Source organism: Aedes aegypti, chromosome 2 (genome assembly GCF_002204515.2).
Source record: "Aedes aegypti strain LVP_AGWG chromosome 2, AaegL5.0 Primary Assembly, whole genome shotgun sequence".
NCBI classification, from domain to species: domain Eukaryota; kingdom Metazoa; phylum Arthropoda; class Insecta; order Diptera; family Culicidae; genus Aedes; species Aedes aegypti.
Genome location: NC_035108.1, coordinates 25,579,252 through 25,593,635, shown reverse-complemented (window position 1 = coordinate 25,593,635; position 14,384 = coordinate 25,579,252). Strand labels below are relative to the sequence as shown.

The following is a 14,384-nucleotide window of genomic DNA, read 5'->3' as shown; positions in this document are numbered from 1 at the left end:
TAAATTTATTCCAATCATTATTGAGCTACTCGTACCAATTCGGTTTGGCTACCGTTCGTTGAAAATCGGTGGCACCTGTGCTACCATGGGAAAGAGAGGGTTAAATCTTACTGGAAACTTCTGCATTACTTTGAAAAAACGTTGCTTTTTGGAGCATGGAAAGATTTGTACGAGGTTCCTCAAAGCGATTTGCGAAGGAAGAAGAAACATTAAAATGTTGAAGCAAGTCGAACAATAGGTGGGCAATGGTACAATGAAAGATAATTTATAATATCTTCTCTACAGGTAAATTACAGGATAGTAAAATATTCTCTAATGAATTAACATATAAAACAAATTTCTCAAGGTCCATCAGAATCTTCTTTATCCTTAAAAGCTATCCTTCCTTGATTTCTGGTTTCCAGAATTCTGCCAGAAAGCCTCTAGAAATTACGGTTTCGTATCGCACAAAAATTCAAACCAAGAACCAATTTCTAACGAAGTGTTTTACGGAAAATCAATAAAAAATTATTTATGAATATCTTAATAAATTTTCTCCTTCCCAGTTATTTTGACGGCTTCTTGGGCACGTCAGGAGTTAATCATCAATATTAACCTCCTTTTCCCGAGCAGCCTAGATAGCCGCGTAGTGTCGGTAGCGGTTGTTTCAACTGGCTAAGAATTAACACTACGGACTGCCTGTTCCGGTGGTAAAAGTCCACCTCACAGGTGACCCCTAATTTATGGTGTGATGCGTACCGTGCCTATGAATGAATGGTTAGGGGGGTCTAAATAAAACCTAACCGCAAACGGAGCCTGTGGGGTACCAGGGCGCCCTCCACAGTATTGAGTCCTTCCTGTGCTACCCGGAGCAATGGTGCAGGTGACCTTGTGTTTCTCCGAGATAATCGGCTGCCCTTCTTCAGTCTCTATCTTGAGGCTTAATAAGGGTGGGATTATGAATATGTTGACATTTAATTTAAATTATCACCTATATGGATTCGCATTATGCGTTTTACACAGTGTATTCTGTGCTCTTTCGCCTTTGGCGACTTAAATAGATACCGATCTGGTTTTTTCGTTGCTGGTCTTTTTCGTGCTGAGATTGCAAAAAGCTTAATCCTGCCTAGTTTGGGTAGTGGCTACGGTTAGGTTAGCTCAGATCAATCTTCAGCATAAAAGAACAGCAACGATCAATCTTTGCAGACTTTGCAGCCCAAGTGGCGCTAGTTCAAGAACCCTACTTTCGTAGAGGGAACTTCTATCTAGGTAACCTTGTGGACCCAGTTTTTGTTACTTTCATCAAACTTGGAATGGCAAACTCGCGCTCCATGCCCCACACATGCGTGCTCGTTAATAAAACAAACGTTGCTACACTCATTTCTGAGTTAACTACCAGAGATGTATGTGCTGTCACAATCGATGTTTCTGTTGGTGACCTCAACAGGAAATACGTCTATTGTTCGGTATATTTACCACATGATGAACCATCCCCAACGGATGACTTCAAACGAGTTGTCGTACACTGCGTAACAAAAGGCCTTCCGCTGATTGTGGGCAGTGATGCCAATGCTCATCACATCATCTGGGGCAGCTCGGATATCAATTTGAGAGGCTCCAGTCTGATGGAATACTTAAGTAGTACAGACCTTGGATTACTTAACATAGGCAATCGCCCAACCTTCATGGTTTCTAATAGAGAAGAAGTGTTAGACATAACGCTCTGCTCGAATAGAATCAGTCACGAGTTGACGAATTGGCATGTATCAGATGAGGAATCATTATCTGATCATCGCTACATCTTCTTTGAACATTCAAATGTAACTGCGCAGACTTTGCGTTTCAGGAATCCCCGGTCAACAAACTGGGAACTCTATAATGAATTGGTTGCGACCAAATTTCATGGATATTCTCCGTCCATTGAAAATCCAAGTGATCTGGATGATGCCGTTGATACTACAACATCCTACATTATGGAAGCTTTTGAAGAAGCATGTCCTCTGCGGTCTGTAAAGACTACAAGAGGGACCCCATGGTGGAATTCCGATCTGACTAGACTCAGGAAACAATGTAGAAAGAGTTGGAACAGACGCCGTTCAGCTGGATCAGAGTCGTTCAAGTCAGCTCGCAAGGCTTACAAGAAGGCTCTTCGTTCTGCTGAACGATCCGGCTGGAAAAACCTTTGTACAAATGTTTCCAGTTTGAGTGAAGTCAGTCGGTTGAACAAAATCCTTGCAAAATCTAAGGATTTCCAAGTGAACGAAATTCGCTTACCTAATGGTGACTTTACTTCTTCCGATGAAAAAGTTTTAGAATGTTTATTCAATACACACTTCCCCGGATGTGTGGACATAGCATCTACGGATGAACCAAATGTCTTTTCATGTAGTTACGAGTCTCTGGCCTCGGCTCGCAGTATCGTAACTACTGAATCGATTCAATGGGCACTAAATAGTTTTGCTCCTTTCAAATCTCCAGGAGCGGATGGGATTTATCCTGTTCTGCTCCAAAAGGGATTTGAGTCTATCAAACATGTTTTGAAAAAGCTACTTGTAAGCAGTTTTGCTACCGGGTACATTCCCAAATCCTGGCGTGATATTACTGTAAAGTTTATCCCAAAAGGAGGACGTGCGTCGTATGAGGAAGCGAAGAGTTTTAGACCAATCAGCCTGACCTCTTTTCTTCTGAAATGTCTGGAACGCATTATCGATCATCACATCCGTGATGTTCATTTGGCAAACATGCCTCTTCATGTGAATCAACATGCTTACCAATCTGGAAAGTCCACTGTGACTCTTTTACACAAAGTTGTATACGATATCGAGAAAGCATTCGCTCAGAAGCAATCGTGCTTGGGTGTTTTCTTGGATATTGAGGGTGCCTTTGATAACGTGTCTTTCGATGCCATATTGGAAGCCGCACGAAACCATGGGCTACCTACAATGATTACCAATTGGATTCATCAAATGCTCAAGAACCGACATCTCTTCTCGACATTGCGTCAAGCAGCGATTCGAAAATTGAGTGTTTGCGGATGCCCCCAAGGGGGAGTCTTGTCACCACTTTTGTGGAATCTCGTAGCAGATACGCTATTGAGGCAACTCAATAATTGCGGTTTTCCAACTTATGGATTTGCCGACGACTATCTAGCTCTGATAGTTGGTATGTGCATAAGCACCCTATTCGACCTGATGCAAAGTGCTCTTCAGGTAGTCGAGAGTTGGTGTCGCCAATATGGCCTTTCGGTTAACCCGAATAAAACATCTATTGTTCTTTTTACGGAAAGACGAAACCGCGATGGAATTCGACCTTTACGTCTTTTTGGCACTGAGATTAATGTGACTGATCAAGTAAAGTATGTCGGAGTCATTCTAGATTCCAAACTTTTATGGACAGCTCACATTGATTTCAGAGTCAAAAAAGCTTGCATGGCCTTCGGTCAATGCCGGCGAACCTTTGGTAAAACTTGGGGCCTCAAACCCAAATATATCAAATGGATTTACACAACAGTTGTTCGACCAATATTGGCATATGGATGTCTTGTGTGGTGGCAAAAGGGCGAAGTGAGAACAATCCAATCAAAATTGGGCCATCTCCAAAGGATGTGCTTGATGGCGATGTCTGGTGCGTTCTCTACAACTCCCACAGCAGCGCTCGAGGCCCTTTTCGACGTTGCGCCACTACACATATATGTTAAACAAGAAGCACTTTCTTGCTCTTACCGTTTATGGGTACTGGATCTACTGGAGAAAAATCCAGTGAATCGTAGATCTACACACACTTCGTTGTTTCCACTTTTGGTGAATTGGGACAAAATTGTCCTTGCTCCAAGTGATCTCACAATTGCTTGTAACTTTCCTTACAGGACATTTACCACACAATTCCCTTCACGGGAAGAGTGGACGTCTGGCTATTTGGAAAGAAGTATATCAAACGATATAGTATGTTACACTGATGGCTCCCTTCTTGAAGGTAGAGCTGGTGCAGGAGTATATTCTCGTGAGCTAAGGCTGAATCAGTTTTACTCACTTGGTAGAAACTGCACCGTTTTTCAGGCGGAAATATTTGCTCTTATGTGTGGAGTGCAATCAGCACTTCAACAGCGCGTAATGGGTAAAGTCATATACTTCTGTTCAGATAGTCAGGCTGCTATAAAAGCTCTCGCTTCGGCCAACTCAAGGTCGAAGCTTGTTATCGCATGTCGAACTCAAATTGAGGAACTGAATTCAGTCAACTCTGTAAACCTTGTATGGGTACCTGGCCATTCTTCCATCGCTGGAAATGAATTGGCTGATGAGCTAGCTCGCGATGGAGCATCGCATGACTTCATTGGCCCTGAGCCGGCTATTCCAATTTCGAAGTGCTGGGTGAAGCTTCAGATAAACTCTTGGGCGGCAACTCAGCACAAGCAATATTGGAATAGTTTGGAGTCGTGTCGTCAAACAAAATTGTATATTACTGAGCCATCTCCAAAGGTGGCGAAGTATTTAACAAATCTGTCAAAGCAGAATTGCAGTCTCTTGGTCAGAGCGTTGACAGGCCACTGCCGACTCAACTATCACATGGCAAATATTCAGCGTGCTGACTCATTTGTGTGTGATAGTTGTGACTCCGATTATGGAACTTCGTATCACCTGATATGTAACTGTCCAGTTTTTGCGCAAATGCGATTCCAATTACTTGGTAAACACTTATTAAGTGAAACTGAATACAGAAGCCTGAATCTTCAGGACATCCTGTTATTCTTAACCCGCTGTGGTAATGAGCTATAGGCTCTCTTTACGCTCATGCGTTTTGCAGTGCCCTTTTTAGGGCGCTGTTCGAACCCATTGTGGTATGGAGCTACATGCTCTCATTTCGCTTATGCGATCTTCCCTCTTCAAGGGACCCCACTCCTATTTCCTCCCATCTTTCCCTTCCCTTTCCTCTCCCATCGGGTAGATGATGAAATAGGCTCAAATATGGCGATGGCACAAATCTCCCAACTGGTGGGGAACGTGCCTTTGGAGCCGGCCTTCTGATACCTGATACCTACCATGGGAAAGAGAGGGTTAAATCTTACTGGAAACTTCTGCATTACTTTGAAAAAACGTTGCTTTTTGGAGCATGGAAAGATTTGTACGAGGTTCCTCAAAGCGATTTGCGAAGGAAGAAGAAACATTAAAATGTTGAAGCAAGTCGAACAATAGGTGGGCAATGGTACAATGAAAGATAATTTATAATATCTTCTCTACAGGTAAATTACAGGATAGTAAAATATTCTCTAATGAATTAACATATAAAACAAATTTCTCAAGGTCCATCAGAATCTTCTTTATCCTTTAAAGCTATCCTTCCTTGATTTCTGGTTTCCAGAATTCTGCCAGAAAGCCTCTAGAAATTACGGTTTCGTATCGCACAAAAATTCAAACCAAGAACCAATTTCTAACGAAGTGTTTTACGGAAAATCAATAAAAAATTATTTATGAATATCTTAATAAATTTTCTCCTTCCCAGTTATTTTGCTACAGACTCCTCTACCGTTATGCTTATTTCGAGAGCAAAATTTTCCTGGGGGTTTTCAACAAATTTCCTCTAAAGATTCGAGGGTAAGAGTCATTTTGAAAACATTTTTTTTACAATTCTTGAATGATCCGGGAATTTGAACCAAAATTTCTAAAAAAGAAAACATAGAAAACTTTTTGACGCAATTTGTGAAATATTTTAGAAATATTTCTTAAGGACTTTTGATGAAATTTGCGGAAGAATTTGTAATAACATTTTTGGAAAAACTATTTAAAGCAATTCAAAGAAGAATTTCTAATAGAACTTTCAGCGAAATACCTATGAATTAGTTTTAACAGAATTAATGATTTTTTGGAGGAATTTCGAGCGAAAACTGAATTTTTGAAAGATAAAGTAACATTTTTAAGGTAAATCCGGGAACATTTTCCGAAACCAATTTGATAATAAAAAGTTGACATAGGAGTGGATGTCCACAAGGATGAATTCGCTTTGAAAGTATGAACAAGTCCAACAATATTATTTGACTTATTTCGAAAAGATTTGCAAAAGTTCTGAAGCCCCCCTTAAATATTCCTTGAGGTATTTGATTAAACTAAAATTTAATAATGCATATCGAAAAGCTTTTTGAAAAATTGTTTTACAAATTTGTTGAATATTAATCAAATAATTTTGGAAATAATAATCTTTCTTGAAAAAATATTGTTCAAGCAATAAATTCATTCATGCAAAACTACTTAAAAAATTGAATCAAAATCAAAGAGAGCTAAGGTCACTAAGGTCGATTTTGTTGCATTTTTCCACGCCATGTTCAATGTCTACCATTTATTTGAAGAAAACTTGGCCATGCCGAAATTCCTTGAAAGTTAAGCCTTATTTTTCGACAAAAATTCCCGCTATGTATTGTCTGAGAAATTCCTATAGTAACTTTGTCTATTTTTCCAAGTATTTTTTTCGGAGATTATACGAGTTGAAGTTAAATGGATTTCTTTAGTGGATTCTCATAAGGGTAATCATCATCACCACACACCTCGAGCAGGGTATCCTCCAAAAACATAAGAAATCAGAATGCAGTGCTGCTCTATGCTGAAACAGAATTAATTGGATTGTTCAGAAAAAAAAATCCTTTAAACAATCCATTGATTCCATATGGGACACTCCATTATGGGTGCTGATGCACCACTATAAGTAGCACAAAGTAGCAAAATTTTTAGGCAAAATAATTGTTTTAAATAACTTTACGGTTAAACTGCATGCATATTATTCGATTGCTTGCATCGTTTTTGCACGGTGCTCCATAGAAAAATAAGATCTAGTCATTTAATAGTTTCAAACATGTCAAAACACACTACCTTTACTTCGAGCTATAGCGTTGAGATTGACTAAATTTTGATCACCATATATGTTATGAATATAAGATTAAGAAATGAGATCAAAATTTGTTCGAATCGATATATGATTTTGATATTCCCGTCTGCCAGGGTTATTAACTTGGTTACTTGGGTATTTCCAATAGTGAATAGTGATAAAAAAAAATTGATAGAAACATCATTGTAAAAATCTGAGAACTACTGTAAAACAATCCGAAGAAACTTCTAGAACCTTGGTGAGGTTTTGATCCTAGAGAAATTGCTGGACGAATAAAAGGAAAAAATCTTCCGAAATTCCTAAAAGCATAATCGATATGGAAACAATGGCAAATAAGTTGATGGAGTAGTTTAAATAGAGTGATCATTGGAACGTTTATTGGTAAAAAATGCAACGACATATCAAGAGGTTCATTCGAGACTTTACCAAATTTCAAGAATGAAAAAAAAATGTAGAAGAAATACTTGTGTTACTCGTTTGAAAGAATTTCTAGAAGAACCCTTGTACGAAAGAGCGGTTCCTGTAGAATTTGGAGCAATTCCTGTAGAAATTTTTATTACTGTTGGAGGAATACTAGTATTTTCCAGAACACTGAAGGATATCGCTGGGATAATCCGTGAATTCACCTCAAGCAATATAGTGAAGTATCGCTGGGGAATCCGTGGAGAAATTTCAATTGACTTCAAGAGTTTTTTTTTCAAAGATTATTTTACACTTTAGCAAATTGTTTAAATTTATCTCAATTTTCGCTGAGAAATTTTTCCAACCTAGATTTTTTTTACTGCAGATACCCTTGAGACATACTAAAGGCGTTCATTTCACCTTTCCCGGATATGAGCCGAATTACGTTTACAAAATCTGGGAAATGGCAATAATGTTCTACGTGTAGTGAAGAGAAGAATTTTGAAAGGAAAACGTTGTCTTAAAACTTTTGTTACTTTTTCCCTTAATTGTTCAAGAATGAACTATAAATTTGTATGCATAATACTTGTGAAAATGAGTTGGATTGGAATCGCAATTAGTGGATTCGACTCCAATCGGGGACATGGATTTATCACTTTTCTTAACTTCCGCGATTTGTGCTAAACGTCATCTAACGCGTACTCTATGGACGTCAAAGTCGCAAATAAATACTCCTTTGTAAATGTGGGTCCGTCTGGTTGTTGTTGTTGAAATGTATGAAACAAGCTTGTTTAGATCAATTAATACTTCTCTACAACCTATTCTCCTCGTTCTCTTCCGCTTGCGGCGGCTCCTGGCTGAGTTCCACCTCCTTCAACAGAACATCGTTTCCATGCTTGTCGTTGCGTTGGTCCCTTTCTCGTACAGCTGGCGCCGTAGGTCCTCCTGCCATATTGGCCGACACACTGATCAGCTGAACGTCTTCCTCATTCTGCTGCAGTGCACTAGCGGTAACAATTTCAATTTCCGGCTCGGTGGCCGTTCGTTCCCCCTCGTAGTTCTTGCCGCGCGACTCAATGTCCTGCACCGGTTGGAATGAGTTCTGCGTCAGTTTGGTTGACCATTGCGATTCCTGCGGCTGTAGGTTGAAGCGCGTACGCTCTCGGATGCGGAATCGCGGCGGTTGGGTTGTCGTCGTTTCTGTGGGTTGTTCGCGTTGGTCACGTTCGCGTTCTCGTAGCTAAAGGGGAATACGGGAAATAAGAGGAATGACAAAGGTTTAGTTGAGGCGAATTAAATCTCGGAAGGTGGAATACTTCTTGTCTAGATCGACTGGTCGGAGACACCCTTCTCAGGTCCTTGTTTCTCGCAAACCCTCTAGTGACCGGAGGCTCTGGAGAAGCGGTGGTAGTGGTGGCTGCGCTTGTCGTCACTGGCCGTCGGGTTCTTCCGCGGAGAACGTCCTGGCGACTCTTGGGACGCACCTGAAACAAAATGGAGCTTCAGAAGTCGAAAACTTCAAGGAATTTCGATCCAACTCACGGTGTAAGATCCTTGCGTGGGCTGTTCGTCGTCGCCGGTGGTGGACACGCCTCGGCTGGAGTAGGTCGTCGTCGGAGCAGGGGTCGTCGTGTACAGCGGTCTTGCCGGTCGCCGTACGAACGCTGGACGCCGCTGGACAGATGACCCTCTGGACGAGGATGCTGACGGTGGTAGTTCGGTCGTGGTACGTTCCGTGGTCGGTCGCTCCGTATGGGCCGTAGTTCTGGGCGAGTAGACTGGTTGTCGGGACAGTGGTCTTCGGGGTCGCGGAGTGATTTCCACCTTGCGGATTTCCATTTCGTCTTCGTGGCTGTTGTACGAGGAGGTTACCGAAGGGTGTTGCTCTTCTGGTAGCTGGTAGACAGGTTGTCGGGCTGGTTGCCTTCGTGGTAGTTGAGCGTGAATGGCCGTGGCTGGTTTTTCACGCTGGATTTCGACGGGTTGCTCCCGCTTCTGTTCAACCGGATGGTCAACTGGTAGGACGCGCACAGATTCATCGTCGATTTCTTCCGTCGTTGGTTCTGGGCTGTATTGTTGCTTGTAGGTAGTATGCGGCAACGTAGTGGTTATTTCAGGTTCGTAGTAGTTTTCGGTGTAGGAGTCCTTCTTGGGGATGGACACTTCTTCGTATTTGACTGGCTCCTCAGAGTAGTTCTGAGGTTCCGGCGAAGAGTAGTACGGATTGAAACGTTCGGTTTGTTCTTCGTATATCTGTTGGTACGTCACCGGCATGGTGGTCGCGTGGGTTGTAGTTGTGCTTGTGGTTGGTGGTGGTGGTGCTGGCGTAGTTGTGGTGGTTGTTACTCCTCCGGAAGTTGGTCGGATGACTGGATAGTTCTGTTTAAGGACGTCACGTTGATATTCGAGATTTTCCTCTTCCTTTGCATTGCGAGAAGAGCTGCTCTGAGGTCGGCTTCTGGTTCTGGTTCGGCCGCTGGACCGTTCGCCGTCAGCTGCGACGTACCGTGATCGGCTTCGGTTGACGGTGGTAGCTCGAGTAGGAGTTGCGGAGTCGTAATTGGAAGAGCTGGAAGTTGTAGGGCGTCGTCCGCGAGTGCGGCGAGTCGTGATTTCCGAGGTGTATGGTTCTAGAGTGGTGGTTGGTTCAGTGGTGCGGTGGATCTGCTTCCGGAAGTGTCCTTTAGTGGTGGCAGGTGGTGAAGAATCTTGTTCGCCCTTCTTGTGCGGCCATTCGTCTTCCATGAGAGAATTTACCAAACCTGGCAAGTTGGCGCTAATCGGTGGCAGTTCCGATGGAATGCTGTACGACTGTTCAGATGGAGGAATTGTGACGTCGTTGGAGGTGTCCTGTCTGATTGGTTCCTGGGTGGTGACGACTTCGACTGGATAGTGCGCATCGTCGGTGTTCGTTTCGTATTTGTACTTGTTGGTGTATGTAGTTTCGGTGAAGCGGTTCAGGAACGATTCTTGATTTTGCAGGCGACTTTGTGGGAATCGTGTAACCTCCGGTTCGTATTGTTTGCTCTTCTCATCGAACTCCTTGAAGAAGGAATCTTGCGCGGTTGAAGATCCTGCCGGAGTGGTCGTACCCAAAGTCGTGGAAGTGGTAGTCGGGGCATAGTACGTGCTGACAAACTTCTGTTTCGGGGGTTCATCGTTGCTGTTCTGAGAGAAATAGTTGTTTCGAATGACCTGCTGGGCTCCGCTTGCCGGTTGGTTTGAAACAACGGTTTTGAGCGTGTCGTGATTGTCCTGTTGGAAGAAATCAAGGAAGGCGTTGTCAATCACGGATTTGGTTGCCGGTGTGGTTTGAGGCCGTACAGAATCTACCAATTTGAACTTGTGGACAAACTGTCCTTCGTTTTCGTGGCTGGAACGAATAGGTTGTGTGACTTCTTGTTCTTCGTATGGAGTAGAGACGGTACTCTGTGTGTAGGGTCGTCGATTGCGGAAGTTTTCCTCCTTGAAGAAGGATTTCATTCGGTTTTCTTCTTGCCGAGAAGTGTGTGGCCTTTCTGTAGTAGTGGTGGTTCTCTGAGTAGTAAAGTCGTTAGCTTCTGGGTAAAGTGGAATTTTCTGTTCTGGGATGGGTTTGAAGTCGAAGGGTTTGTAGATCTTGGGACTGTAGCTTTGCGTTGGGCTTGGAGTTGTGGGCTTCTTGGTTTTGGCCAAATTGAAGTATTCTTCGTTGACAATGTGTCGGTTGGTGTTAACGCTATTGAATGGAGAGTGAGAGAAAAGGGCACGTTCTGTTTGCGGTTGACGATAGGATTCCTGTGGAGTTTGTGTATTGCCTCGACTGTAGTTGGTTCTGTCGGTTGTGGGTTTCGAGGTTGGAGAAGTGTAGTGGTCTGATTCGTATTGAGGCTTGCTGGCAGGCAAAGTGATGGGAGATTTGGTGGTGCTGTCTGTGAATTTGAGTGTCGATGGTTGATAGTATTCAATATTTTCCGGCTGACGGAAGTAGTTGGACTGAATCAAGGGTTGTTGTACAATTACAGATCCGACGTGCGGAGCAGGAAGCGGAATTTTAGAGAATCCACCGGGAGTTTTGTAGCTTTGAGGTGCTACGAAAAAGGGAAGATCTCCAGGCTTGGCACTAAGTCGGTTTTGGTCAATGCTGGAGAGATATGGCAACTCAAATTTGGAGTATCCTTTGGGTGGAGCAAGTCCAGATGGTCCAATGAACACCTTGGGTAGATTCTTGCTTAGACTGTCCAATACGGCAATGTTGTTGACGTTCTTCAGATTTGATAAGGCATCTGACACTGTAAGCTTAGCTTGTTTGTCATCATTGTACATGAACATAGCTAGTGGAGGTTGATTTGGCTTTGGTTTGCTGGGCAAGGCTGCACTAGGAGCGACCTTTGTGGTGAATGGAGTATTCGTAGTTCTCGGCTTAGCCGTTGTAGTCGCTGCCGTATAGAAGTCATTGATGAGCGATGCACTGACAGGTTGAGGCAATGAATTGAAGCGAGTATTCTCGGCTGCCTGCTTTTGATTGTAAAGTGTTTCTACTGGGACGTAGAGCAGTTGAACTTCTTCTTGAGACACTCCGTTGGCAGGTTGACCTTGATGAACTGCAGACGATGGTTGCCGCAGATGTGTTGTTTGCTGTTGCACCTGCGATGGAAACTGGAACTGATGTTCAACTAGGGATGGCTTCTCTTGGACTAGATTTTCCTTCGGTAACTGTGGGTTAAACGCTGGCAGCGGATGTCTCTGGATAGTCTGCACTCCTCCAAAAGGTGGATGTTGGATAAAGGATTGATGACTGCCAAAAGGTTGATTGAACGCCGGTTCCAATTCTTGTTGAAGAGGTTGAGCGACTGGAGGCGGTGGGAAAACCACCCTGCTGGCTTGTGCTCCAAAAGGCTGGTTAACGTACGAGAATTGATGGTGCTGTGGTTGAGCACTATTATCATTTCCCAGGAATCCAGTGTTGTCAAAGTAATTCAGTACTTTAGCACCTGCCTGTCTATCTCCAGGTCGCGACAGAGGAATCCAGTCACTGCCTTGCACATTTCCGTAGTCCGTCAGCTGTCGGGACCATCGTTCGCCTGCATTGATGCCCGAAAGGCTTAGCACTAACGCCAATGCTGCAACCCAACATCTTTTGGCGACATCTATCGCCATTCTCACCAAACGGGCGTCTCTCTCCCTGAAATCGAAAAAAAAAACAAAAGTATTAATTTTCAACGCTTGTCGTTTTTCACTTCTAGTAAAATTCGCTTTTCTCCTCAAGCTACGCAACCCGGCTTTCCGTTCAGCTTTTACATGTTCAATGTTCGATAGAGCGTATCATTTCGTCTTTCCTTAGACTTACCACCCCATCCCGCCACCAAACGATCCAATTTGCGCATACACAGAAAGCCTTTTTACTTTCAAAGCATGTGCAAAATGCTCCACTCTTGTGATAACCATTGATTTTCTCCGGTGCGCACGCCATCCAACGGAATATCGATGGCCTCTCAACCAGATCATGGAAAATGAAAATACAACACCCGCCTCTACGTAGCATGCCATGAGGTTTATGATTAAAAGGCGATTTGTACTACACATTGTGCACATCAACCACCACAGTAGCCGGCGATTTCTCCCTCGGCCGTTTTTCCCTTGAATCATCGTAGTAGACCCCTGTCCGGCGGTAGACATATTTGACCGTTCGCGTGTACTGGGACCCCTTTTGCTGACTGAGCGAATTCCTAAAAACACCTACCAAAGCCGTTCCGAGCCGAGATCCGGTTTAGGATTATTGGGCATGCAGTTGTGCCGCCGCCTGCAACCGCCTGCTTCGTCTCACCACGAGAATAGAGTGCCGGTTGCAGACACGGTGCAAGAGCGTCTTGTCATGGCCAACTCCGGCGTGGGATGCAGAGCATGGGCGTAGCCAGGACTTTTTTCAAAGATTGTCAGGCGTTGCAGAATTCGCTCTCATTTGAGAATGAAGCACGATCAAAGCAAGCAAAGAAAAACATCCCATCTGTTGCGGTCCACGATCGTCATTGTATCGCAAGGTGTAACAAGTCTGATAAATGGAAGCAGCGAGCGAGAGCCCCAACGAGAGAGCGATGATAAAATCCCCTTTTCTCGCTTGTTTACCGTTGGGGATAGGTATTTTTCTTTACTGGCACGATAAACAATCCACGAACTTCCAATAACAACAGTTTCCCCCAGGCTTGGAGCATGTTTAGAGGGGTTTTATCATGCACTTCTATCCCCCCAATCTGATCAAACTTGTAGCAGTATACGATAAACAGTCTCTCATAATGTGCAGCATGTTATGATAGTTACAGAGAGCGATACGTGAGAGATTCTCTCAATTTTCTCAGGATTCAATCCCTGAAGATTGTCTATCATACAATCCAAATTCTGCTAGAAATAGATGAATAGTTGAAAATATTCCCTAAACACGATTTGTTCCAAATTGTAAAAAAAAAACTGTTTTACTACTAAGTCACTGGGCCCGTCATCTAGGTAGCCAATATCCTTGAAATGACTATGTCTGAGTTAGTGTTTGCAAAAGATGTAGTTTAACACTCAAATTTCGACAGTTTAGATGAAAAATAAAAATAAAATTGGCCGGTTCGGTTATGGGACCTTATAAATAACCGAAAAAATGCCCAAGGCCAAAGCTGGTCTCAGAGTCTAATTTAGTTATTTCATAGCGTCCGTAGTCGAAAGTATAAAAAACACGTTAAGTTGGAGTCATATTAGGAGTAGAGTTAAGTGACTGCAAAGAAAGTTGGGGTCATTTCTACCCGACTTGGCCCAGTGACCCACCGGAATAACTCCGAACCGGTAATAATTACATATTATCATTGTAATGATTGAAAAACTAGATATCCAGGCGATTTCAATCGAATTGAAACAAAGGCAATCCGTCAAGAATTGCCCATATGGCAGCAATTTGAACTACTTTTTTTTCAAATTTCCTTTCCAGTCCGCAATAGGTTTTGAGAGGAACCTGCCTTAGCTCTGTTCTGAAACTCAAAAGGTTAATTTCAAACATCTGCCAAGTTATCACATAATGAATTTATTCAGCAATTCTTCGAAAAAATCATCAAGAAATATGATAAGCGACAAATCCACATATTCCTCAGCAATTCCTCCTGGAATTCTTTTCATAT

General features: G+C 43.0%; 1 protein-coding gene across 2 annotated transcripts in view; it reads right to left on the bottom strand.

Moving 5' to 3' along the window:
- LOC5568469 (proteoglycan 4) overlaps positions 1 to 14,384 on the bottom strand; it is an 85,172-nt gene that overhangs the window by 12,103 nt on the left and 58,685 nt on the right. The window contains exons 2-5 of one of the 2 annotated variants that reach the window (XM_021840306.1): positions 10,576 to 12,415; positions 8,794 to 10,506; positions 8,568 to 8,735; positions 8,070 to 8,491 (exon numbers count right to left, since the gene is read on the bottom strand). In XM_021840306.1, the coding sequence (XP_021695998.1) occupies positions 8,070 to 8,491; positions 8,568 to 8,735; positions 8,794 to 10,506; positions 10,576 to 12,390 (4,118 nt within the window). In that variant the 5' untranslated portion in view covers positions 12,391 to 12,415. Of the gene's footprint in view, positions 1 to 8,069; positions 8,492 to 8,567; positions 8,736 to 8,793; positions 12,416 to 14,384 lie in introns of both variants that reach the window. The other variant, XM_021840305.1, reaches the window with a different exon arrangement.